This window comes from Symphodus melops, assembly GCF_947650265.1.
Source record: "Symphodus melops genome assembly, chromosome: 13".
NCBI lineage: Eukaryota > Metazoa > Chordata > Actinopteri > Labriformes > Labridae > Symphodus > Symphodus melops.
This window is the reverse complement of record NC_136703.1, coordinates 17,217,232-17,242,200: the sequence shown is the minus strand read 5'-3', so window position 1 is coordinate 17,242,200 and position 24,969 is coordinate 17,217,232. Positions and strand designations below refer to the sequence as shown.

The window sequence follows — 24,969 nt, the reverse complement described above, 5'->3', positions numbered from 1 at the left end:
GTAGAAGAATCGTATTGTAGCGACCGCCCACTACAAGGGACAGAACCAATCACCAGATGTGTTGACATCACGGAAGGGGCGGGGCTACCGGCAGCTGGGTAATGTTGCATCAGATTGACATTTGCGTTAAGCATAATTATAAACATAAAGATTTGACCAGATTCACCTTCTGTTCATATGAAACGACTATTTGAATATTTAAACGAATAAACGGAGCACCGTTTGACAACTTTTCGTCTAAAATATATGCCACTTTGCGTCGCAGTGTAAGGCTTTTGTTGTCCAACAATAACAAACGCAAGCAAGCTCTGAAAACTCCGGTAAAGTTTTACGCAATGCCTGCTGAACTAAAGGTGCGGCTCCTGTTTTGTCTACTTACTTAGATGTTGTCGTACAGAAATGGTTCACCGGTATGTCAGTATAGGTTCGTTTTAATCCAGTAGTGTCAGGAAGCCGGTAGCTGAAAGAAAAGCCATGGCCAAGCATGCATTGTTGTCATCTGGAGCAAAGTTATGGAGATCTCTGACCTGCACGAAGTCAGAGCTGCGCCTGGATCTCACTCTTGCATGTGGACAGTCCTTTCGGTAGGTTGATCTATAAATCTTTCAATCATTGTTTAATATTAGGCAATACTACAGGTCTACAGGTCTACAGGTCTACTACAGGTCTGTTGGGCCCACTGCCCAACAGACCTGTAGTATTGCCCATCAAAGAATAAACCTTCATATAGGCAAATAAGATGGCGAACACAAGAGTTTGTGACGAATGATTTAATACAGTTTTGATCATGGTATGGTGTCTTTGTCACATCTAAACCCACAGATGGAGAGAAACTGCAGAAGGCCACTGGACCGGGGTGATGGGAGGACGAGTTTGGACACTGACTCAAACAGATGACACTCTTTGGTACCATGTTTACACTCCTCAGGACAGCCAGGGAGTGACAAGTTCCAGAAAAAGAAAAAACAATGGCTCTCTGCAGACGGAAAACAAAAAAAGATTCAAAGGAGCTGTTAAGACGGAAGAGGAAGAGCCAGGGGCTGTGACTTCAGAGAAAGACGCTGATGAGGAGGAAGAGATGCTGAGAGACTATTTCCAGCTAAATGTTAGGATGGGGGATCTTTACAAGGAATGGGGGAAAGCAGACCCCCACTTCAAGGGCATTGCAGACATTTTCAGAGGTAAGTATGCGTATGTGTTCATGCCTGAATTGAATAACATATAGCCAATATATGTTTCACAAGATGTTTTGTTTAAGCTCTTGTGAGGTTTGGATTTTACCCCTTGACCACAAAAGCAGTACCTCTTTTCTTTTTGCTGAGCTGTCCTAAACCAGTTCTTCAGCATTATTTTAATCACCTCCTTCCTGTTGGAAGCAGGTTCAAGGCATTAGATACAATTGTGTGCGAAAGTCAGGGCACCCCTTTAAAAACAGCATATTTTATATATTTAAACATTTATATTCATATTTATTGTCTCTCTGGTATATGGGAAAAAAAGACAATATTGTCAGGAAACATTAATGCATAGTTACATTTTATTTTATAAATTGAACAAAATTACAAAAATGAAAAACATAATTTTGGCATGTGCAAAAGTCAGGGCACTCTACAGCATCAGTACCTTCAGTACTTAGTAACACCCCCTCTGGCAGATATCACAGCTTGTAAACGCTTTTTATAGCCAACAACAAGTTTCTGGATTCTATTATTTGGGATTTTTCCCCATTCTTCCTTGCAAAAGGCTTCCAGTTCTGCAATATTCTTAGGACGTCTTGCATGCACAGCTCTTTTAAGATCTACCCACAGATTTTCGATGATGTTTAAGTCGGGAGACTGTGAAGGCCATTCCAAAACCTTCAGCTTGCGTTTCTTGAGGTAGTCCATGGTGGATTTGGAGGTATGTTTAGGATCATTATCCTGTTGTAGAAGCCATCCTCTTTTCAGCTTTAGCTTTTTTACAGATGCATATTTGCCTCCAGAATTTGCTGGTATTTAATTGAATCCATTCTTCCCTCCACCCGAGCAATGTTTCCTGTCCCACTGGCTGCAACACAACCCCAAAGCATGATGGATCCACCCCCATATTTAACAGTTGGCAAGGTGTTCCTTTCATGAAATGCTGCTCCTTTTTTTCTCCAAACATACCTTTGCTTATTGTGGCCAAAGAGTTCTATTTTAACTTCATCAGTCCACAGCACTTGTTTCCAAAAGTCATCAGGCTTCTGTAGATGTTCTGTTGCATATTTTTGACGTTGTATTTTATGATGAGGTCGTAGATAAGGTTTTTTTCTGCAGACTCTTCCATGAAGGTCTTGTTTGTGCAAGTATCGGCGCACAGTGGAAGGGTGCACCACCACTCCTGAGTCTGCTAAATCTTCCTGGAGGTCTTTTGAAGTCAAATGTGGGTTTTGGTTTACCTTTCTGACCAGACTACGAGCTGTTCTCTCCGAGAGTTTCCTTGGTCTTCCAGATCTCTTCTTGACCTCCACAGTTCCCCTCACCTGCCATCTCTTAATTATGCCTCGCACTGTGGAAACTGCAAGCTGAAAACGCTTTGCTATCTTCTTGTAGCCCTCCCCGGCATTGTGGGCATCAATTACTTTCATTTTTTCTGTCTTACACAGCTTCTTAGAGGAACCCATGGTTGCTGAGTGTTTGTACAAGGTTTGTGGAGTCGCCGTATTTAAGAAACCCTCAAATTGGCACCAGCTGGCACTCCCTAATGACAATTGTTGACACATGCTTCAGGACCAATGAGCTGGTAGAGGTCTGAGCTTGTAAAAAGAATCTGACACTTTGAAACTCTCAGGGTGCCCCGACTTTTGCACATGCCAAAATTATGTTTTTAATTTTTGTAATTTTGTTCAATTTATAAAATAAAATGTAACTATGCATTAATGTTTCCTGACAATATTGTCTTTTTTTCCCATATACCAGAGAGACAGTAAATATGAATATAAATTTTTAAATATATAAAATATGCTGTTTTTAAAGGGGTGCCCTGACTTTCGCACACAACTGTATCTAAATCAACCTTCTTCCTGATTAACCTGTTTGCTTTCGTAGGTCATAAAGAAGCAGCAATATTCATTTCACTGGTTTTCGTAGCTTGCTAAAAACTCCTCACGAGAGTTTCTTTCTTTGGTGTCTTCCCAGGTGTGCGGATGCTGCGCCAGGATCCCACCGAATGCCTGTTTGCTTTAATTTGCACCTCCAACAACCACATTTCTCGTGTCGAGGGTATGATAGAGAGGCTGTGTCAGGCTCTAGGCACCCAATTGTGCCAGCTGGATGAAAAGTCTTACTACAACTTTCCTACACTGTCTGCGCTCGCAGGTTCAAATGGCTTTACTAATTTATACCCCTGTGTCTGATTTGAAAGAACCATATCAGTAGTATCAGTTCTTGAGTGTTTACAAGTGTGATGAGACCCCGGGTCTCTAAGGTCCCATTCATTGATTCAAAGAGAACAAATAATAGAAAGGAAAGAAATGCCCACACTGTCAGTCTTTCACTGACAGAACTTCAATGAAGCCAATCCATATTTTACATGGGTCTGATGAGCCAGCCTCTATCACTTTAAATTGTAACATTAAGGTAGTTGTGTATTCTCAGGCCTCTTTGACTGAAATGTTATGAGTCTGTGTCTTGTGTGTTTTTCAGTCCTTTCAAGCTTCATGTACATCTTAGTACAATAGAATAGTCCAATAGAATAAGGATAACAATTTTCCAAACAAGGATTTAGTTAAACAAAATCAGTCATGCTTACTTGCTACTCAAGAGGATAATTAATGTTGACGTGTATTTTTAAGCACAACAGGCTTCACACATTGTCTTTACAGTGATGCTGTTTTCTACTTTGTAACTGTCAGATGGTAGTGTGGAGGCTTGTCTGAGGGATCTCGGTTTTGGATACAGGGCTCGGTTCCTACAACAGAGTGCCAAAAAGATTTTGGACACCCATGGACTCGGTTGGCTTGATGGTTTACGCACTGTCCCATATTTGCAGGCCCGTGATGCTCTGCGCACTCTCCCCGGTGTTGGAAGTAAGGTAAGGCAGTAAAAAGCTTCTAGTGCCATGTACAGTATATTTTATAATATATGACATGTCTTATAGCAAAAATGTCAAACAAGTTGTGTTACCTACTGTAGGTTGCAGACTGTGTATGTCTGATGTCCCTGGATAAGGCAGAGGCTGTCCCTGTAGACACACACGTGTGGCAGATTGCTAAACGTGACTACAACTATGCTTCTGGAAATGGACAAAAGAGCATCACAAATAAACTTCACAGAGATATTGGTTAGTATTATTTCATCCAGCAACAAAATGTCACAGCTTAAAGAGATCTTTCAAACCAAATACTGCTTCTTCTTTTTTTTCATTCCAATGTAATATTTCTTCACAGGGGATTTTTTCAGACAGCTTTGGGGTCCTTATGCTGGTTGGGCACAGTCAGTGAGTGTGATCATTCATTACCTGTCAGTGAGTCGCTTTCATGTCTCTCACAGTCTGTCTGCTGTTCTCACACAGTGCCTTTCCCTGTTTTAGGTTTTGTTTTGTGCTGACCTCAAAAAGTTTCAAAAGATGAAAGAAATGCCACAGCCAAAAAAAGAGGAAAATTGCGAAGAAGAAATTAGAGTGCCGTGCAAGAAGGCCCAAATCAAGACAGAGAAAAATTGAACGGTGAAGAAGCCAAAAGCCAAGTCTGCATGAGAGAAAGCAAAGCTCTCTGTCTAGAATGGGAGAGTTGTTCAAGGTAAACACGCTTCTTAAGGACCTGAAAATGTTTAATATATATTCTTCATTTTAACAAAGTAAATTTCATGGTGTTTATACAAGATATATTTGTCATGCAGATGGTATGTTAAAAAAAAAAGCTCAGGGTTTCATTCACACGTCTTTGTTGTTTCTTGTTACTCTTTGTCTGTTTTCTCTTATAATTATGTTTATTCTTAGTCACATAGGGGCTGCTATGTCTTGTTTGGGGGATTTTGTATACAGAGGGGAGGGGGGACAGCGGGTGTGTATTGTAACTAATGTCTTGTGTCCTGCCTGTCTGTATACTGCTACTGGATGCCTTGAATTTCCCTCGGGATCAATAAAGTATCTATCTATCTATCTATCTATCTATCTATCTATCTATCTATCTATCTATCTATCTATCTATCTATCTATCTATCTATCTATGAGCTCACTACTGCAGCACAAATACTGCAAACTGATGTTTTTAAAATAAAGACAAAATCATTCATCATCAAATGTTTGTGTCTATATTGTGTGTTAATGTTGATTAGACTCTCTGTAACATCCCTTCTTTGTTGGCTTTCACATAACTGTTGCCAAAAAAGGCCTCTAGGTGGCAGTGAGTTCTTAGCAGATTAAAATGGCATTGCTTTTTTTTTTCTTTTTGGAGAGAAATATTTGTACTTCACTGGGTGAATACTTTCTGTCACACCCTCTGGCTACTGTTACACCATGTAGCACCACGTCATCTGCACACGTGAAAAGGTCACGGAAAGCTAATGTGGTACATTTCTTTGGTGCACTGCCTACATCAAGATAGTCTCTCTGTGTGTATTGGATCATAAGAAACTGTTTGGCTGGGTGTCTGTGACATGTTATGGTCTCTGTATGTTTATCTATAGGCATTAGTTGACTGTGTCAGCTGTTCTTTTTATAGCAGGGATTGCAGTTATATGCTGTCACTTCTTGGGGCATGCATGACTGCGTCTTGTGACAACTTAGCCATGTCTCTTCAAGGCTTTGAACTATTACTGTCCCCATATGGCAGTGACCAAGTAATTCAAGTTGTGTCAATTATTTTCAAGTCTTAAATCCTTAATTCAAAAAATATATTATGTACTAAATTTATTCTTGCATGTTTGCATATGTGAGCAGGTGCATCATGCATGCCTTTACTTCATCTGTGTGTGTCTTCCATCCATAGACCTTGTTTATTTGTGGATGTGTGTGCAGCCATGCGTCTTAATGAATATGTGAGTCAGCTTTCATCCCCCACTCCAGTAGAGTTGGACAGAAGCTGAGGCCCGGCTTCAGGGCAGAGTCACAGTGAAGTTAAGACAGAGGGGGAAAAAAATAGGTCTGAGAGAAATGCAATACATCTATTTTCTCAAAAAAGAGAAGAAAACGTGAAAGTGTGCTGCAGGTGGAGACATGAAATGTGTAGAGAAAAAGCATTGTTGACACAAAGGCTAAAACAGCACAACAGTGTCCCGTGTGTATTATGTAAGAGAAGGGACTCAGCTTGTGTGATAGCCCGGGGAGTACTTCATTTGAAAGTACAAGTACATCTCTTTGTGTCAGCTTTGTGTAAAAAGAGTTTACTTCAGTCCTGCAGGCACCAGGGGGCAGCACTTTCGGAGCGTCAGTAAGGGGGGAAAGGTCGCCCTCTATTTCCAGATGTGCAGCAGCAAGATAGAATTTGTTGTTTCAGAGTGACATGGCATTTAAAGTGTGAGTGCTTGTGCGTGCTTGTAGTGTATGCTATGTATAAAGCCCCTTAAGCATGAGATTTTATAGATGAGCTTTCATGATCAACATGTCCGTTAGAAACCATTGGTAAAACTGTTCGTAGAAAAACTTACCAGAAAGCTACATCTGATTTTTTTTTTTTTAAATAGTCCAGTAAATAAAATGATTTAGATGGCCGTAATAGATAAATACATAAAGGTTGGGTTTGTGGAACAAAAATATAACTATTTTGATATGATAATTGAATATTGGGAATGTTAGTGAATCTGAACTCAAAAGCAGACGCATCTGGACAATCTGTTGTGCAATCCAATCATTTAGCAGTTAGCTTTAGAATGTTAATAACATTGATACTTTTTACAAGTTAATACCGATGTAAATGTAATTATCCTATTATTGAGGTTAGAGGTTATTTTTTATTTTTTTTGTCCTCCACCAAGACCTGCTCCATTGAACATAACAAATAACATTTAATGGTATTACAGTTGTACTTAGTTCAAAGATTACACTGGTGGCCACTGGGTGTATAGCTGCAAACATATGTTTAAAATCTGCAAATTAAGGATTATAATTAGGAATATATTTAATGAACTAATGTGATAGTAGACAAACTCTCCTGTTTAAGTCAACTTTATCAGTCAGAGAGATATAGAAAGTTCTGTGTCTTTCTCTCCGTCGTGAGATCCAAAAAAAACGAATACTTTGACAACTACTTAAAATGATGGATGGTATTATTCTTGAATTGTAACACATGTATTATATAACGGTCTTTGATACAATTCCTAAAATGGGTGAAATCTAAAGAGAGTAGTGTTGATACACTTTAGATGTGGTGAAACAAAATGCTGTTGGATGCAGCTATGGGGGAGCCATGAGGGGACTGGGCAGGGCAGGCAGTCCCCACATGGAAGTCTCTCTTTTGGGGCCCCGGGTTGGGGAGATTATTCTGTGGTGTCTGGACAACTACGGGGTGGGCGGGTGGGGAGAGGGAAGCCACACAGAGACAGACAGGAAGCACAGAGCTGGCAGAGAGATTTTGGATCTAAAGCTTTTCAGCCTCATATCTGTGTGGAGAACGGAAGTTAGCGTATGACAATCGTGGCTGTTCTTAATGAAAGAGGCTTATTTTGTTGAGAAAATTAATACCTTCTTTCATCTGATAAGACTTGAAGTTGGTTGGGCTGGGATTAAGGTTCAATGCCTTATAGATTGAGAGAAAGAAACCCTTCCATCTGTGCAGAGTTAGATTTCACAGCCCCGACCAGGATCAATTCAAATGACTGAGTGGAATGTATAAACCACATTCCTGGACAAAGATGGTATAGAAACACTATCCGCAGTATATATGGTTTTGGGAGATCTGAGTGCCTTGATTTTGTGAATGTTAGTATGGGGCAGTTGACTATCTCCTTTTTAAGAATTAGTTCATTTAGCAACCTATAAATACTGCTCTCCCTTCAAATTATTTAAAGCCTGCTAAAAATTCCCTGTATGAATCAACGGCTGTCAGTCAAAGGCTGTGTGTAAGTTTAAGTTACTGGTTGACCCTGTTTCAAGATATGTAGGACAGCCGAACAAGTTTGGGTTTGATAATTCTGTATTTTGATAAGTTTCATTTAATGGAAATAGGTGCAATAAGAATGTTTTAAATTTGACAAAAAGGTTTGGGTTTACACATAAGGTGTGTGAACCACACCTAGTGACCTGAGTTATGATTTCAGCACTTGTAAAGTATGGGTTCACGAATTTTCCTTATGATTAATTTAAACACTTGGTGAAAAACCGTGTGAATAATTTAACTCAACAATTTCATTTGGTTGACAAAAGAGAGGTTTTTTTTATACCGTAATGTTAATGACAACTTGTGGGTGTATGCTGCGGGCAATATTTGTCTATGATGCTACAAAACAAAATTAGCAAGCAAAGTAATTCAGAGAGACAGAGACACTGTTGAGGTAAATAATGCATGTTATGTTAATGTAGGCTATAGTGTGATTGGTATTGCACCACGATATCAGGAAGATATCACGAGTATTTGCACTAAGAAAACAACAAGCTTTATTTGAAAGTTAAATTGCATTGAATGAATACAGTGCATGCAATTTTACTTGCTTCTCAGTTTCATAAAGCTGTTGGATCTTCTTTGAAATGAGTTTTTCTGCACAGCAGTTGGAAAGTTGGATCACACGTAGCACATTTTCTAACCTCTTATCTTCTACCAATAATAGTGGTCTACATTCCAGAGCAACCAATTTAGCCATTGAATTTCTAAGTTTATCAGACGTTGAATTACTAATGTTGGTCCTGAAGCCAGTTATTTGGTCGAGTTTAGGCTGCAAATGCTTCTTGTTTGTATTTTTGTCTAAAGTTTTGCAAATTTGTCAAAATATTAAAAAAAAACATTTTTTAACTGTTAAAAACAATCTTTCAATCTAGTTTTTATTCCGTGTTTTGTCAACTGTTGCAATCTCAACGATTCAAGAGGTACGTTTAGACTTTCAGACAATTTATTTTATTTGTTTCTTTTGTAACGGTTTAGATATTATGCACAGTTGGAAACCAACAACCATTTATGCAGGCGGGCCCGGCCCCCTGTGGCCCACCGATAGTGACGGGTGTGGTTAGGCCTATATGTCATGTGTTTTAAATGTGCAAAAAAGTCATTTCGCTGGTTGTCTAGTTGTTGCTAGGCCTTCATCATACCCAAACATAAGTCATAATCCATGTGCAATAATGTGATTACCATCTTGAAGTGTTCCCACTCCACCCATCCTTCACTGTCAGTGCTGGCTCAGTAGTATGTAATGGCATTAGGACAATCCTCTGAGCTGCGCAGGTTATTTTAAGACTCAGATTTACAGTGCGAATGATATCATGAATGTGGCTTATGTGTAGCGAGAATAAAATCATTCCTGTTTTTGTTTTTTTTAATATAATTTCTTGTCGTCCCATGCAAGGCAATGGTCTAAAGCATGTCCAAACAAGAGTTGTTTGTTCTTTTGTAAGACAGGGGGGTTGAAAGGCAGGCGCTGTGCCAATGTGCAGCTTGCGGAAACAGTATCATCTTGACTTAGACCGGCTTGCTCTCCTCTACAAACCTCAGGTTAGAGGGCATGGAGCTCCAGTTTCATGCACAGCTCGGTTCCCAGCTCATTGTCCTCGCTACTGCTGCACCACTGTGCCAGAAACGTCAGGTGCCTCGCCTCCTCACTTATCTCCACATGACTCTGCTCTCACGCAACTTTAACTACCCAGCAAGGACTAGGGCTATATCGTAGTTTATTTCGAGCTATGTTCTTTGAGGAAAAAACACCCAGAAGCTGTGTGATGATGTCAATGCCGTGTCGTCATATTTCCCAACGGGTTGCGCCTGAACACGTTGCTTCGTTGTAATAAAAGTAAACAGGCTCTGAGGTGAGAGGGAGATCAGTTTGAAAGTGCTGTGCCGGATGCTGGCTGTGCTGTTGCGTAACAGACGTGCCAGACGATAGGTTGGTAAGCAGCAAGGTAGAAAGGCGATTGTGTTTATCCGCCCGTCAGAGGGGGGAAAAAATGAGAGGGAGGGAGAGATGCGGACTGAGATGGAGCTGTTGGAGGGGGCGTGCATCTCTGTAGTCGCTCATGGCTGGATGACTGGCAGAGGTACGAGGCTGCTGATCGCAATCCTTCTGTATTTCGAGAGAGGACCCTTTTCACTTCTGTGAGGATTTTAAACTCGCTTAACCTGGACTAAGGATAGGCTGCACCTTTTCCTCGGTATCTCATTATTATCCTCGTACCCTGCCGCAGAGGACGCCATCGGAGAGGAGCTACATAAACCTGCAGGTATTTTTTTTTTTGAGGAGAACAGATGGACTCAAGATAATAGTAGTGGAGTGGCTGCTATGCGGCGAGACTTTGCGCAGTGACGTAGTCTCTACCTGCGCCGCGGTTCAAGGTTTAGAGACGATCAACTGAAGGCTTCTCAACACAATAGTATTTAAGCAATTTGTACCTGCACTGTGTTGCCCGATTGGCAGTAGAGGCCTACGCAGTTTATGTCACAGGTTATCAAGGAAAGTAAACTTGAAGCTAAGGAGGGAAGAGCGCAGTCGATCAATGAAACGTCACATCTTCTTGTCGCGATGGTAACGTAGCCCAACATGCAATACCACCACAGTGAACATCGTGACCAATGCTAAATAACATCACCCTGTTACCTTTGTACATTGCCTAAAGACCAATAGGCTAATGGCGTTGGATTGTTCCCTCAAACAATATAATAAGGTTAACTAAAGTGGCTGCAACAATCAATTGCAGCAGCAAAATTTACAAGCACCTCATACCTTAGATATTTTCTTCTTACCAGCTACGTGCGTTTAATTAGGCTCCAATCGTACCGCTATGTGCTTATAGTTATCATTATATATTAAACTACACATTTCAAAAGTTAAAGTGGTCCAGATGATGCAGTTATCCTGCACCTGGCGTAAAAACAAATAGGCTCTCTTATTAGGTTATCAGTCTGAATATGAATTAATATTCACTCCAGTCTGTTATTATGGAATGTAGAACCTGTAGTTTGGTTCTGTCAACACTAACCGTGGTAGCTTCCAAATTATCCTTTCTTGATTTGTTCATTGTGATGATTCATTTTGGTACTGGATTTTTATTATTAATTCGGAAACGGTTGACAGCGAGATTAGTTATTAGTCTGTGCATGGGCTGCAGTAGAGCATCTGTGGGCTTTACACCTGACCTGACCTGTGCTTACCTGAAGATCTCACCCAGCTGTTAAAGGGTGCAAAGAAGGGGAGGAGGGAATGTGCCGCTCACTGAGGAGATGGCTCTACACACTGCCTTGCTACTGGATAAAAGGCAGAGCCGCTGCGATTCAACAGAAGAACAACAACAGGCCTTGATTCACTGACAATGGAAAAAGGCCATGTCCATGTGTAAAGCAGCTTAAGAGAGATTTGTTGTGTTCTTCAACTCAGAAGTGTTTTTTTTTTTTAAGAAAACAGGTGACGATCCACTGTACACTTTATTATTTTGTACCCTTTAGATACTTTAAATCTCTGCGCCAAACAGAGTTATCAATCACAACATAGACTGTAGCGTTTTGGGTCAGATGCGTTCAAACATGTGTCAGCACCGTTAAATGATGGGAAACCTTCCAGTGAACATAGACATAACACACTTCCCAGTCTGGGAAGTGTGTTATGTCTTTGTTAACTGGAAAGTTAACCCAGAACAGACTGTCCTTAACAGAATAGCTTTTGCAGAATGGAAAAGGAGGCTCTTTTATGGCAATGGATTATTTTTTGGCAGGGGCTAATATAATGTTAAATGCTCAGAGGCCTACAAAATAATAGCGAAGCTTTTATATACATACAATCTGTTTGCAAGTTCAACGATCGCCACACAACACCCTATTTAACACAGCAGGCGTTTTATTGCAACCAGCTGTAACAGTGCAAGTCTTGGGTTGAAGTTGAACTGCGGTCGACTCCCTGAAGCAGGCAAACAGTTATGACTTGGTATGCCTGTAATCTGTTTTGCTGAAAGTGTTTTTGTGGCTGAAGTGGTTTAGCAGCTGTCTATATCAGTCACCAGATTCACTTTATCTCAGGGAGGGTTTTTGGGACTGTGTTGTCGGTTAACTAATGGCTCATCCAAAGGATCAGCGTGAAGACAATAAAAGTTATCTGGTGAACTTTCTTTCATTAGTTACCTATCGAATGACAACAACTGTAGCTTGTGTGTTACCTCGAATTCATAGTGATCTGTCCTTTAAGAATGTGAGCGTGTGTGGCACATCCACAGTGCAGTTCAAATGCCTCACCCCTGAAGGCTGACCTTCAGCCTTTGATCTGCGGCTCGTGAAGGCAGAATATCAGTCAAACATGTTTTTTTGCGGCTCAGCAATTTTCAGCTCGGACCCTCCTCTTCAAACTGGGGATCAAAAGCGTCCACGATTTGTTCTGGAGCCTCCTCTCTTCATCTAGCATGACCCTCGTTGTGTGGTCGCGTGCGCCGCTGGAGTTTTTGGCACCCCTTCGGGCAGTGGAGCACCCACGAGAGAGGCATCTTTAACAGGCTTTGGTTTGTATTCAGAGCTAAATGGACAGCTTTAGTCTCAGGCGGAGGTGCAGGAGTTTGGTGACCTTGCCTGAAAACTGCCTGCTTGGCCTGTCGTTCAGTCGACAAGCTCATATACCTCACAATATAGAACAAAACTTCATCATTTTGCTCCTGTTGCATTGAATGATTTGAATGTGGCAACTATTATTGAAATATGAAAGAGAATGTTATAAAAGAGCAGTTTGGAAACCATATGTTATTTCAAGGTGTGGAATTTGTAACGGTCAAACTGGCGACCTCCCCCCTCTACCCGCATACCAAGTTAACCACACATACTCCCATTTCCCCCCCTCTCTGTTTCTCCATGTGTCTCGCGTATTCACAGATTCACATACATAGGCGCAGCTTCACAGTCTCACCACTCCCACTGCATAGTGCAGTACAAACAAGTCACACATCTGCATGGCGAGTAATACCTAACTGCTCATGTTGGACGGAGGGAACGTTGCAGTGCAGCAGACCACTAGTCCTCTATCTTTGCCTCCTGTGTCTTTCCATCATGTGCTCCCCCCCTGCAAAAATCCCTCTACTGCCTCTATCACGTCGCAGTTTCATTTTTACATCAACTTTTATGTTCTTCTTCTGTGGCCTTTTCTTCTCGGATTAGAGCCCCCCAGAGCTGCTCATAAGTGACATTGAAAATTCTGCTAATTAGAGAGGTGATAGGACGCTTTGAATCAACTCAGATGACGGTTACTCTGCATTCGAGATATTATCTCGTTCTCACACACTGACATAAAAAAAAGAAGAAGTGTGTGTCCACACATATTTACCAACACGGATAAAGACTAGAAGTGTGGCATTTTTATCCATACGAGCAACCACTAAGGAACTACACTGGTCCTTCTGTCCACTGCAGACTCATGCTTGCCACTGGAAACATTCAAACAAATTGATGGCAAGTTTTCACTGCCAGACTTTTTTTCAGAATCTGGCAGGGAAGAGCAAGAAAAAAAAAAAAAAACCTTAACTACCCATCCATCTCCCTCAGCACACTTTCCTAAGTAAAATACAGACATTTGCTGGTCATTTTTAGCCATTAGTGTAGACATGACATCACTACTGCAATGATAAATAGATTAGCAGCAGCTGTGCTGTACTGAGTCATGTCATTGTATAACCAGCAGGTCTATACAGTAGGCAAAGGAGTCTGTAGTAATCTTCAGATTGTTGCTTGCAGCTGCAATATTGGTTATTATCCGTTGGCATTTCCTGCTCGGGATAAAGAACGTATTGTGCAAGAGAGAGTGACGACATCTACACAACATGCAAACCCTGCTTCAAATATAATACAGAGTGAGTGCCTCTCCGCCCCGAGGAGCCGAACACGATAAAAATACTCTCACTGACCCGGCACCCATCTGCCTTCTCCCTCTGGGACAATCATGCCGTTTCACTCAGGACTAACGTGTGCCTGTTATTTTCTTCTGTCGCAACGGATGGAGAATGAAAACGTCTCACGTCGGTCGACTGCAATGCGTGCCGGTTTATGTTCAAGGGAAACACTGGCATGTTCTTCAGGCTGCTTAGGGAGTCACCAATCAGCTTACATTTTCACCGTTTGTATTAGCGTAATGGAAAATCAGGCCAAATTGTGTCATTTCCGGTCAAACTGTTGGTGAAGGGCCAGCACGTGTGTGGCTGCGTGTGTGCGCATATGGCCCCATGTGTGGAGATGAGATTAATGATGACAGCTTTTTCCAAAACAGCAGCAGCTTGTTTCTGTCCCCTCACTAAATCTTATTGAACACATTAGCGTCCTTCTTCATGCTAATGCATAGGCTGAGGAATGCTGGATTACCTTGTGTAAAGCTGGTGTTCTGTTGACTCAAAGCAATTTCTCACGATTTAGCTTGTTATTGTTTATCCATAACTGCTCGCAGACTTCTCGCCTGCCTCTTGACCTCAGAAAGGGCGAAGCAGGCTCAGTTGCTCCGCATGCCTTCCCCAACAGACCACCATGTCTTCTGCTTTGACCACAACAAACCTGCTCATCCTGAAATACAGCTTTCGTTGTGACTCTTCTTCTGCGTCTTCCTCTCTGTCAGTTCCTATCCAAGAGCCACCTCTGCATTGTCTAGATTTACAGCCTCCTCCGACGCTCCTCTCCGTCTTAATTCTGTCACTGATTGCTTTGATTCCCGCACCCTCCCCACGCACTTTTGTTTTCGTCGTCGGCTTCAATACCATCATCGAGCCTCCTCCGTCTTCTACCCTCTTCCATCTTTATCTTTCCCGTCTCTCCCGCTTGTCTTTCTTGTTTCGACGTTCCCTCTCCACCGTATCTCGATATCTCCCGACCTCTCTTTCAACCTGCACATAGGGGCATGCTGCGGAACTGTGTGGAAATAGCACCATTCAAAGGGGAACACGAGAAACGGAAAGGAAAAGCCATCAATCACATGCTGGATTGGCCACTTGCACACGGACTAGGAGAAGGGGCTTAGGCAGAAAATAAAACAAACACTGAAGCTCCCGTGAGTAGGTGGAGATTGAGATAGACTACCGCCTCTATGACTGTGCTTACAGTGTGGACGAGTTCTTCTCTCCAGCTGCTCTTGTGTAACAATATCAACACCATTAAAGAGGAAAGCAAAACCACTGCTGAGGACATGCAGAGCCAATAAGACATGATTGTATTTGTGTGCACTAATGTCTTCAAATAGTCAGACTTTTGACTTATTCCTCAGTGACTGACCCCCTTCTTTACATACACACACACACACACACACACACACACACACACACACACACACACACACAAAACGCTCACATCCGACATGGGTCCATGAGCACCACAAGTACATGACCAACAACGGTATGCAGCAACAGTTTCCCAGAGAGCGAGACATTGGCTGCTTTGAATGGACCCTTGGTGAGTCATAAGCTGCACAATGAATTCCCCCATAGGCGCTGATTTCTATTTTCCGTACATTCCCTCCTCCCGTTTCAGCTGAAGTTTCGGCTTGATCGTGACTGCCGCTCCTCAAGGTTATCTCCCACTGTGAGTCACATTCAGATACTCGTATGAAGAAAAGGAGGTTTATGTTAGTCAGAAGCTCAAACGGGAGAAGAAAATTGATGTTGTTTTTCTTTTGATAAGAGGTGAATGTTTTAAAGAAGGGATGCGACTGGCAGCTGTTTAGATGGATGACTCGTAGGATTGCATAACCCTCAAGGGCTGAGGGGGGGGGGGGGGGGGGGGGTTCTGTGTGGACTCTTGGAGCTTCACCACTCTCTGTGTTCCAGCTGTCGGCTACTGGCATCCATGACTCAAAACCAAAGTTGAGGATCGGGTCATAAAATCTCTAGAAAAAAAACCAGAGAGGAGTCCAAAAGGACATATAAAGGCAGAAATAGTGAAGAGAAAAGTAAACGTGTCCATCTGCCTCTGAAGAAAACCCATCTGCAATTTCTTTTTTTTTTTTTTTTTTCTGTCTTGTTCATTTAGTGTGTGCTCCGTGTTTGACGACGAACACGCTGAAGCCTTGTCTTAATGTGCGTCAGTGTGCGACGTCATATGTGTCGTGTATCCTGAAACCGAACGCCTTAACTCAACCTGTGTGTGTCATGCTGCTCAAACCTTGTGGGAGTTTCATTGGCCTGACCCCTGCATCAGCACCGCAGGGCTACCACACGCTGACGTGAGACGATAGTTGTACAGATTTTCAACCAAGTTAGCTCAAGCTGAACACAGTGAGAAGTCTGCAGTCAGGTGTGAGCCGAAAAAGGGTTTGAGCCGTGTTTCTGCAATTTATATACATAGATACAGACTTTAAAAACATTTTTTTTTAAGTCTGCTTATAATATTGTGATTGTAAAAATGTCCTGTTTTTTTGTGTCAGCAGTACCACAGTGGAAGAATGGTGTGATTCAGCGGACAGCTAGAGAGCTGAGGGACCAGTCACTGCTGACCAGTCAAAGGCAGACCATGGCCACGTCTCTCCTTCTCCTCGGCTTCCTTCTCTCCCTCCTTTATCCTTCAGATGCCGAGGCCATCATTGACTCTTTCCCTTCCACGTCTCTTTTAAATCTCCCCATCGATTCTTCATCTCAGCCAACCGGGCAGAGTCCTAGATTTTGGCCTTCTTTGCCTCCCAGAGGGCGCAGCGATGTGCCTGTCAGAGCGACGGCCCGGGATAGAGTGACAACTACGGCTGCAGTGACACAGGGTCAAAGAACATCCCGTCCTCCAGCGCAGTCTTCCTCTTCTTCTTTTATATCTGCCCTTTCTACACAGAACCTCAGCAGAGGGCCAGTTTTTATTCAACCGACTGCCTCCAGGCCCAGGACTGATATGGCTAGCTTAGCAATGATCACTTCGTTAGCAAGGGGAGATGTGCCTACAAAAGGCTCACCCTCACCTCTGCCCACTTTACCCTCCTCTGTTGCCGTTGAGTCTGCAGAAGTTAAACCTGTGACAACAGAACCTCCACAGACAGACTCTGTCAAGGAGAATGAGGAGGAGGATTTGTCGGTGTTGGGATCAGGGAGGATCCCAACGCCCTCTGTGGAGCAGGAGTCACCTGTCCCTGCGCCGACAGTTGCAGATGAAATGGCACAGTATCGGCCACACACACAGACTGCCACATCTAAAGTTCCTGATGTGAAAATATTAACAACGGACAGTCAGAGTGCAAAGCCTCGCCTGTTTGGGCTTACAACAGCCAGTAAAATCTCTACCACACCACAGACTGAAACCAGAGCCACTCTTTCCCCTCAGGTGACACAGGCGACACCTCAGACAGTTGTGTTAACAGGTGAGGATTCTTATCTACTTTCATAATTGCTCCATAAAAATAAAAAAAATATTCGCACCATGACGCAAATGAATATGTTCATGTTTTTAGATAAGCTGACATCAAACACTCCTTCAACTGCCAGAGAAACTCCGAAGTGGGAATCTTATGCCGAGACAAAACCCCAAACAACAACGAGGACCGATGGCTCTATCGCCAAACCGACACTGACTGCAGGACAGCCGGTCACTGCCACAACAACCACATCTACAACCACACCTACAACCACATCTACAACCGTGAAGCTTAGTACCACTCAAGAGGCTGTAATAGCATCAGTCAAATCAACAAATCAACCCAACAAAACAGCGCATCACGGAAGAAATACAGCCAGCACAACTATCCAGCTGTCAAGGGCAGGTAAGAAAGGAGGGCCCTGTGCTCTGTGTCTGTCTAGTTTTTGACTTTGTCTTTTACCCTTTGATTATGAAAAATGGAAATGTTTGTGCAGCTGCAACTTTTTTCTTTTTTACTGGAAGAATCTGGAATCGGCTTCAAAGAGGGGTAGAAACAGAAACAGAAACTTTTTTTTTCCATGGAAAATGGGGGTGGTATCTGTGTGGGGTAGACACAGCGAGGGGAAGAAAGCACGAGGCAGGAGGTGAGAGGGAGGGTTCAAGAGGAGGGGGGGGGGGGGGTAGAATCCCAGCCAGGCAAAGAGAGAGAGAGACAAGAGTAAAGTACGGGTCTGAAGAGAGACTGCTGGGAACACAGACGAGAGAGTCGATGGGATGGGTGAAAGTGTGGTAGAAGAAAGGTATGGGCATAGAAATGTAGGGAGTATGAGTGGTAATTAAATCCAGATGCAAGGAGAAAGGGACTCGAGGGAAAAGGAAAGGAGAAAGGAAAAGCATGACACATGGAGTATATGAGGCAGTCACTACGATACCATGAGAAAAACATCTTAATGTTGCTCAGGCTCTCTTGTTCCATGAGCACAGGTCTTTCAGTAGGTTTCTTGGCTAACCATTGGAAAAACCAACAGCCTTCATCCATGTCAGTACTCAGATTGAGACAACTTCAATAATCATTTCATGAACAGCCTACCTACTAGGCTGTGCTGCCTGTATGTGTCCACATTTGGATCTGGGTCAGAAACAAATGTCCTTTGAGAAGGAACAGGATATTTATTTGTCGTAATCCTCCCGCAAGTTGTGGACATATAAGGCAGTGGAAGCCGTGTGTAGGTGTGTTAAAGTGGGAAAAGCTCAAGAGTCGGGGTAGCCTTAAGTGAACGCAGCTGTGAAATTTGATCAGAACATCTGGAATGTGTCTGGATCTTGCTCCTGTAGAGGAGGGGGGGGAAAAAGTTTCAGGGAAGGAAGTAAAACATACCTTTATAAATAAAGAAGTGTGTCTGTGATCTTCATGCTAAGTATTTGTCTACGCGAGTCTGAAGGTTGAACTTGTGTGCGGGTGCCGGGAAGCGCACACATGTTGGAGTGAGTCATGTGTCAGCTTTCGAGATGTCTTCTGTGATGACGGACTTTAAGTCCTCTAAAAGGCTGATTGTTTAAAGGGATAGTTCCTACTTTCTTTAGTAAACCTCGTCTCCATCGGTTTGTTTGTTTTTTCCCCCACGAGCCGGGTTATGACAGCGTGAAGTACTAGTTGATAGTAAATGAATGAAGTCAACGTGAATTTTGTAGAGAACACTTCATACGTCCCCTTTCTAACCCCCTTTGAAAAGTCTACACTATCCCTTCAGGCATTTCAAACACATATCATACTGTTCCACCATCTATCAAGTTAACACTTGTCTGTTGAAAACAACTCTCTTAGTGACTCTTCTTTCCTTGCTCAGTCAGTTATGAATGTTTTTTTTCTCTTCTTCTTTTTTCAGCTTTGTCATTTCTGCACTATTAGTTGACAAAGTCCTTGCTGATGAATGGCGTCACGATAATAATGGTGTTGGGTGTTTCCAGGGTAGTGCAGGCGGATAAGGTGGAGTGCCTTGAACAAACAGAAGTATGTGTGAGCTTGAGAGACTGAGAGAGAGAAAGAATGAGAGGGGGAGAAGGAGGACGAGATTCACAAGTGTCCAAGGTGTTCTCTTGTCCCATGACCCGTCGTGTATATGGTCTGTTTAATTACTGATTCGTACGTAATGTAAGGTGACCTTTAGTGCCATGAGGATGCTATTAAACTAACCGTATTGTTTTACAGGGTTGTGTTGTGTTGTAAAATGTAGATCTGAATGGTCTGAGCGTCTCCTCGTTCATAACGGTGTTGTGTAGTTTAGATGTTGCTTTTTTTATCACGTAATCTAATAAAGCTGCACAAATGCCACTGAGCAAATTACGATGAGTTTGATCCAGCATAATGTCTTTTATAGTCATCAATAACATGTGAAACATTTGGGGACTGGGTATTACTTATCTTTTTATATTTGCCATTCAACTGTGTAATAAGAGTGAGTTCACTTTCCTCAATAATAATCATCTTTTCTATCAATACGTCAATGTAAATGATAGCAATACCTTGTTACACTTTGACTGAATATGTAAAACATTGGCCATGCTTTGTTAGCAGGTATATTGTGCCTTTATTTGGTTACATGTGCAGTTTACGAGTAAATACAAATGATGTGTTTTCCATAACAAGTTATATGTTGGGATGTACTGTAGCTGCACATGTCCAACCCAAACTAACCAGGCAAACAATGGAGAGCCAGATGAACAGATTTAAATGTAATTTGAATTTTAAAAAGACAGTTTGATGACACACTTCAAATTTCATACGTTTATAAACACCTGCCACGATGTGTCTGTGTGCAACTGATTATCAGTATTGAACTGAGCCCCTGACTCTGATGGTGAGCTGTCGCCCTCCAGTGGCAGTAAGATAAAATTCCATGCACCTTTTATCTGAACTCAGCTTTTTAAAACACGAGCATTATGAAATAAACCAATGAAATGTTGTTGTATTGCATACAATGACGATACAGTTTTGTAAATTATCCTGTAAGTTTGCTGCTAATGTTTAAATTTAATCCAAAGAAAAAATGAATTAAACTGTTTTTCTTTTGTTCTAGGGACTACTTCCTTCCTTGCCACTGGTGTTGTACCTGTTGCCCGAACAAGGTTAAGTCCTACATATCAGACTGGTATTGTTCAGAGGAACCGCTCCATACTTTTAGGACATCCTCACCAAGCTCCCCACTCCACTTTAAATCCAGCGCCCACACCAGGTGCCAGTCCCTCACCTAATGTCACCCTTCTATACTGGGGTGACCTGAGTCGAACACTGGCTTTTGCCTGGGAGCTGCATGTTTATGGCTCAGCGAGCCTCTTCCTCCTCCTGTTTGCTGGAGCTGCTCTCGGCCTCATCTTGTCTCCTGGTGCAACCTGCCCACATCGCGGGGCCCTTGGACTGGCCAACGCTCTGTTGTTTCTGGTCGGAGGCCTTCGGGCAACTTTGTTTCTCGTTGATCCCTACGGCACAAGAAATGTCCTGCCTCGCCCTGCGGTCACAGCCCTGTACAACTTGCCTTTACACCTGCTTGTGTGGACACAGGCTGCCCTGGCACTGCTTGCAATGAGGGCAAAAGGAGTCAGTTTGTTACCCTCAACTTTGGAGCGTCCTCCTCTCGTGGCTGTGTTAGCTGTCTTGCAGTGTACCCTGCTCCTGGCAGCGGATCTGCTTTCCCCAGCCCTCTCCCCTTTGGTGCCCGCCACACTTCAGGTCATGTCACTATGCTGGGGTTTGATTATCTGCTTGGGTTTCTTCTGCTACGTCTTTCCACGGTTACGCTGCCCTCCAAATCCCTACCCTGGAGCGCCTGAAGAGGCTCAGAGGAAGGTTTGGACAGGGAGAAGGAGGATGGGGGCAAGCCTAGGAAGAGTGCTTGCAGTGTGTGCAGTTCTGGGGGCACTGTGCTGTGGGCTGCATGTTCACGCCACCCTGTGGCTCTATGGACTGTTAGGTAGCTGGACAAGCTTCAACTGGGGATGGTGGCTAGTGCACTTCTGGGCTCGTCTCCTTGAGCTCGCCTGGGGTTTCTCCCTCCTTGTCTTGGGTTCATGGGTGTTCTGGAGGCCTGAAGGATGTGGAAGAAGAGAGGAGGCTGGACAAGACGGACGAGCAGCAGGAGACCTGCCATCCCCCGGCCAATCTGTCGGCTCCAATCAAAGACATACTTGCTGGTCCAAGATAGTCCAGAGCCTGAGGGGGAAGCCCTGTAGAAAGTCTGACAGTAACGGAGTGGGAGGAGGCGGACCCGGGGAGGTTCCTAACAACTGGACTGGCCAAGAGCGTCCTGGAGCTGACATCAGCAAGAGTCTGATCAGGAATCAGAACCCCGAGCAGGCCTCTGTCCAGGCACGCTGCATCAAAGACAGCAACAGGGGACGCAACCATCGAGGCCACTCTGCAGAACGAGGCCTGTCCGATGGCTCCTCGGGCTCCCTGCTGAGACTGCAGGCCATTGGACGGCCCCCACAGCGCTCAGTCAGCGGCAGTCTGGATCAGGACCGGGACACATCACTGTCCTTTTATGAGTTTGATCTGAGGCCCCCATCTCCTATTGACCTGACCCGCAGCATTGACGAAGCACTGCACCGGGAGCATCTACTGGAAGGAGGGAGCTTGTTTCATCCTTTGAACCACATCTCACAGTCTCCCTCGCCAGGCTCAGGGGTCAGCCAGGGGCCCTGGCTCCGCAGGAACAGCGATCCCCAGTTGCTGTCAGAAAGCAGTGACGCCCCAACAGAGTCTTCCATGCCACTGGGGGGCAGCGTACTCAGCAGTGTGCCCAGCAGACAGGTGACTGCTCCCCCAACGCCCTCCCACCAAGGTCACAGGTGGGCAGGGAACGCTGCAGGAAGTGTGCCTTCATCAGTATCCTGCCCTGTGTCACTTCATCCCTCCAGAACATCAACGGGTAATCTGGGGGAGGACGGAGTGGATGATACAAGGCCTTTCATCACCCCAGACTCAGAGAGGGTGCGAGGGAGGGCCGGGAGGCCCGCTGGGTCACGGAGTTACCTGGAGGTCAGCAGACATGACGACTCTGCCAGCGTCAGCAGTGAAATTATTGATCTATGAACCAAACCGTGGACAAGAGGACCAATGACTGCACCCATTTCACAAATACTGTTCCTCACAAAGACTTTCCTCAACAAATATTGTGATTTTTCTTCCACTCAGCTCAATTGTCTAAAAATGTATTATTTTTAGAAGAGGGATATACTTAAAAGTGTCTCCGGGTGATGACCTTAAAGGATGTCACTTAGGTGCCTTTTACTTTGTTAAAGGGTTAAAAAAAAAAAAGTGGAACAGATTTTGTATACTTTTACTCTGAGAGTAAGGCTCGGTGATGTAACTACATGGAATTCTCAGAACTGCCCCACATCTCTCTCTCTCTCTCTCTCTCTCTCTCTCTCTCTCTCTTGTACACAGATTACACCCTTCAGTTTCTTCTCCTAACTTTCTCTCGAAAGCACACAAATCCATTACACCAGTAGGACTTCATGTATACTAGTATCATACTGTTTTTGCATTTTAGCTTCAAAACTCCCAGTCTGGTAACAGCATTACTCATAGTTGTATCGTGTATGATGGCTTAAAGACATACATTATTCTTAAGTGTCAGTATTTCTATTGTTTCTGTGGAGAAAAAAAAACAAAAACCCAACATGTTTACATGTGTGAATTTCATGGGCTTTGTAGTGTTCATTTGCTATCTCCCACATTTCAATTTGGTTTGTGAAGTAGAGATGTGCAATACATGTTCTTGGTTGGTTCTGTGCTATTTGTATGATTCTATAAACCCTTTTACTGGGATGAACCCTCTATAGTGTCTTACCAGTATCGTAGTGACTCAGCATAAGATTACTCCTTCTAAGCTCCTAACATGCTGTTCTGTTGTTTGTGTCCAGTCTGCATTGTATGCTAATGTGAAACTGGCTACATAAACAGAGTCGAAGGAAACACCTGGAGGAGGCAGACACATGGTTATATACAGTACGAGTGTTTCAGCTGTTGCATCCCAATGTGTTTTTAGATGTACGACAAAGCTTTTGCGAATACCAATTATTGCACCATAAAAGCCTCTGACTGCACTGCATAGAATTTGACTAAGAATATGAAACATGATAACGATCCTATCAGTTGCATTGAATCCATTTTAACTTTTGAATATGTTAACTATTGAAATGCTGCACAGCTTTACAGGGCTGCACCTCACAGGACTGGCTTGGCATGAACCTCAGATATACAGTTCTGGACCTTACTCAATAACAGAGCACTTAACAGTTAAACCTGAGCACTAGACTGAAGTATTTTATTACGTAAGAGGAAAATATATTTCAATGATGTGATGTAAGCAACAATGTAAATAACTTTATTTTTGATGTTTATGAGTCAAGGTGTATTTGAATCATAGTAGTACTTCCTACTGTGACAGACAATCTAAAGAGGTCTTGCTTTTAGGTCTGAACTGTGCAAAAGCATTGCTGTTTTGACATCAGATTGTGGTCTGTTCAGGCAAAGCTGTGAAAGTTAATACTTGACTCAAGAAGTTAAGGTAAAGACTTTGTTTTGGCTATTCAAAGTATTTTTATGATGCTGGTTGTGCAAAATAAAAAAATAATGTAGTAGTTCAATAGGATATTTGATCACTATATTTTTCATTAAATAATGACAAAGGTACTGGAAATACAGACGAGGCATTACATCTAAATAAAAACATCTATTGAGGAACTTTTAATCTGTTTGGAGATCCTTAACAAAAGCACAGTGGCTTTTTTGTGTTACATTTGCATCATGTTGTTCCAACATTAGATTTTTTTAATGGACTGTCAGGGTGTTGTGTTTTTTTTTTTTTTATGGGAATGTTATTCTGAGTGATTGTTGTGATGATACACTTCAAGAAGTGTCATTTTTCTTCAATGCTTTAATATCATTTTGGAATAAATCTTGATTTAAATCTCTTTCCTGCAGGTCCACGAGTTATTTTCCAGTTCCCTTGGCGTGACTTCCAGTTCCTCCCAGTGATGTGGAATGCTTGACCTGTTTAGTATTTTGAGTACAATGGCCTTATGTTATTGTTTGCATTCCAATTAATCCATAACATAACATCATTATATCAGTATTTACCATTACCCCATTTCCAATATGGTACCCCAAATACCCATGTCACCCTCTCTGCAATGCAGTATGTGCCATACAGAAATTGTGCCCTCTCCAGTCTGTAATCACAGTGCAACAGTACAGTGTTATATTAATGTTTATTATTTTCATCCAACTTTTGCTATGTATTTCTTGCTGATTTCCATGTCTGGATTCTAATAAAAAACACTTGAAACCCATCAGCAGCATGTTTATGTATGTGTATAACTTCATTAGGCTGGAATCTTTCTTGAGCATCAGACTGAAAACTTAGAGATTAACCAACCTATCAGTTTCATACGAGCTTGATAAGTTTTTCCATTTAGACTGGCATTAATAATTTGGAGATAAGCATTGGTCTTGAAAAGCGCACACAAAGTTGAAGAATATAATTGGAAATGATCTTGCTAACTGTTAAATGTATAAGTGGGGAAATAAATTG

At 42.8% G+C, this 24,969-nt stretch overlaps 2 protein-coding genes across 3 annotated transcripts; both read left to right on the top strand.

The window, feature by feature from the left end:
* Positions 1-60: 60 nt before the first annotated feature.
* Positions 61-4,922, top strand: ogg1 (8-oxoguanine DNA glycosylase). The gene is made up of 7 exons (XM_079359269.1): positions 61-584; positions 823-1,181; positions 3,159-3,338; positions 3,875-4,053; positions 4,155-4,302; positions 4,409-4,458; positions 4,552-4,922. Exons 1-7 carry the CDS (start codon positions 475-477, stop codon positions 4,681-4,683), a joined length of 1,158 nt encoding a protein of 385 aa, XP_079215395.1. The 5' UTR covers positions 61-474; the 3' UTR covers positions 4,684-4,922.
* Positions 4,923-9,803: 4,881 nt separating this feature from the next.
* LOC306834477 (uncharacterized protein) lies at positions 9,804-24,727 on the top strand. 2 transcript variants are annotated; one of them, XM_079360393.1, is made up of 4 exons: positions 9,804-10,320; positions 16,467-17,378; positions 17,469-17,777; positions 20,452-24,727. In XM_079360393.1, the coding sequence occupies exons 2-4, from the start codon at positions 16,550-16,552 to the stop codon at positions 22,461-22,463; spliced, it is 3,150 nt and encodes a 1,049-aa protein (XP_079216519.1). In that variant the 5' UTR covers positions 9,804-10,320; positions 16,467-16,549; the 3' UTR covers positions 22,464-24,727. The 2 variants fall into 2 exon arrangements, with proteins under 2 accessions (XP_079216519.1, XP_079216518.1); XM_079360392.1 differs by having other exon boundaries at positions 16,464-17,378.
* Positions 24,728-24,969: the final 242 nt, after the last annotated feature.

What these genes read in the sequence shown, in the direction of transcription:
- ogg1 (XM_079359269.1), top strand. Translation starts at nt 475, where the DNA reads ATGGCCAAGCATGCATTGTTGTCATCTGGAGCAAAGTTATGGAGATCT. An exon ending in GCATGTGGACAGTCCTTTCG is followed by an intron (nt 585 to 822) that starts GTAGGTTGATCT and finishes CTAAACCCACAG; the next exon opens with ATGGAGAGAAACTGCAGAAG. An exon ending in TAAACTTCACAGAGATATTG is followed by an intron (nt 4,303 to 4,408) that starts GTTAGTATTATT and finishes ATTTCTTCACAG; the next exon opens with GGGATTTTTTCAGACAGCTT.
- LOC306834477 (XM_079360393.1), top strand. Translation starts at nt 16,550, where the DNA reads ATGGCCACGTCTCTCCTTCTCCTCGGCTTCCTTCTCTCCCTCCTTTAT. An exon ending in TCAGACAGTTGTGTTAACAG is followed by an intron (nt 17,379 to 17,468) that starts GTGAGGATTCTT and finishes TCATGTTTTTAG; the next exon opens with ATAAGCTGACATCAAACACT. An exon ending in TATCCAGCTGTCAAGGGCAG is followed by an intron (nt 17,778 to 20,451) that starts GTAAGAAAGGAG and finishes CTTTTGTTCTAG; the next exon opens with GGACTACTTCCTTCCTTGCC.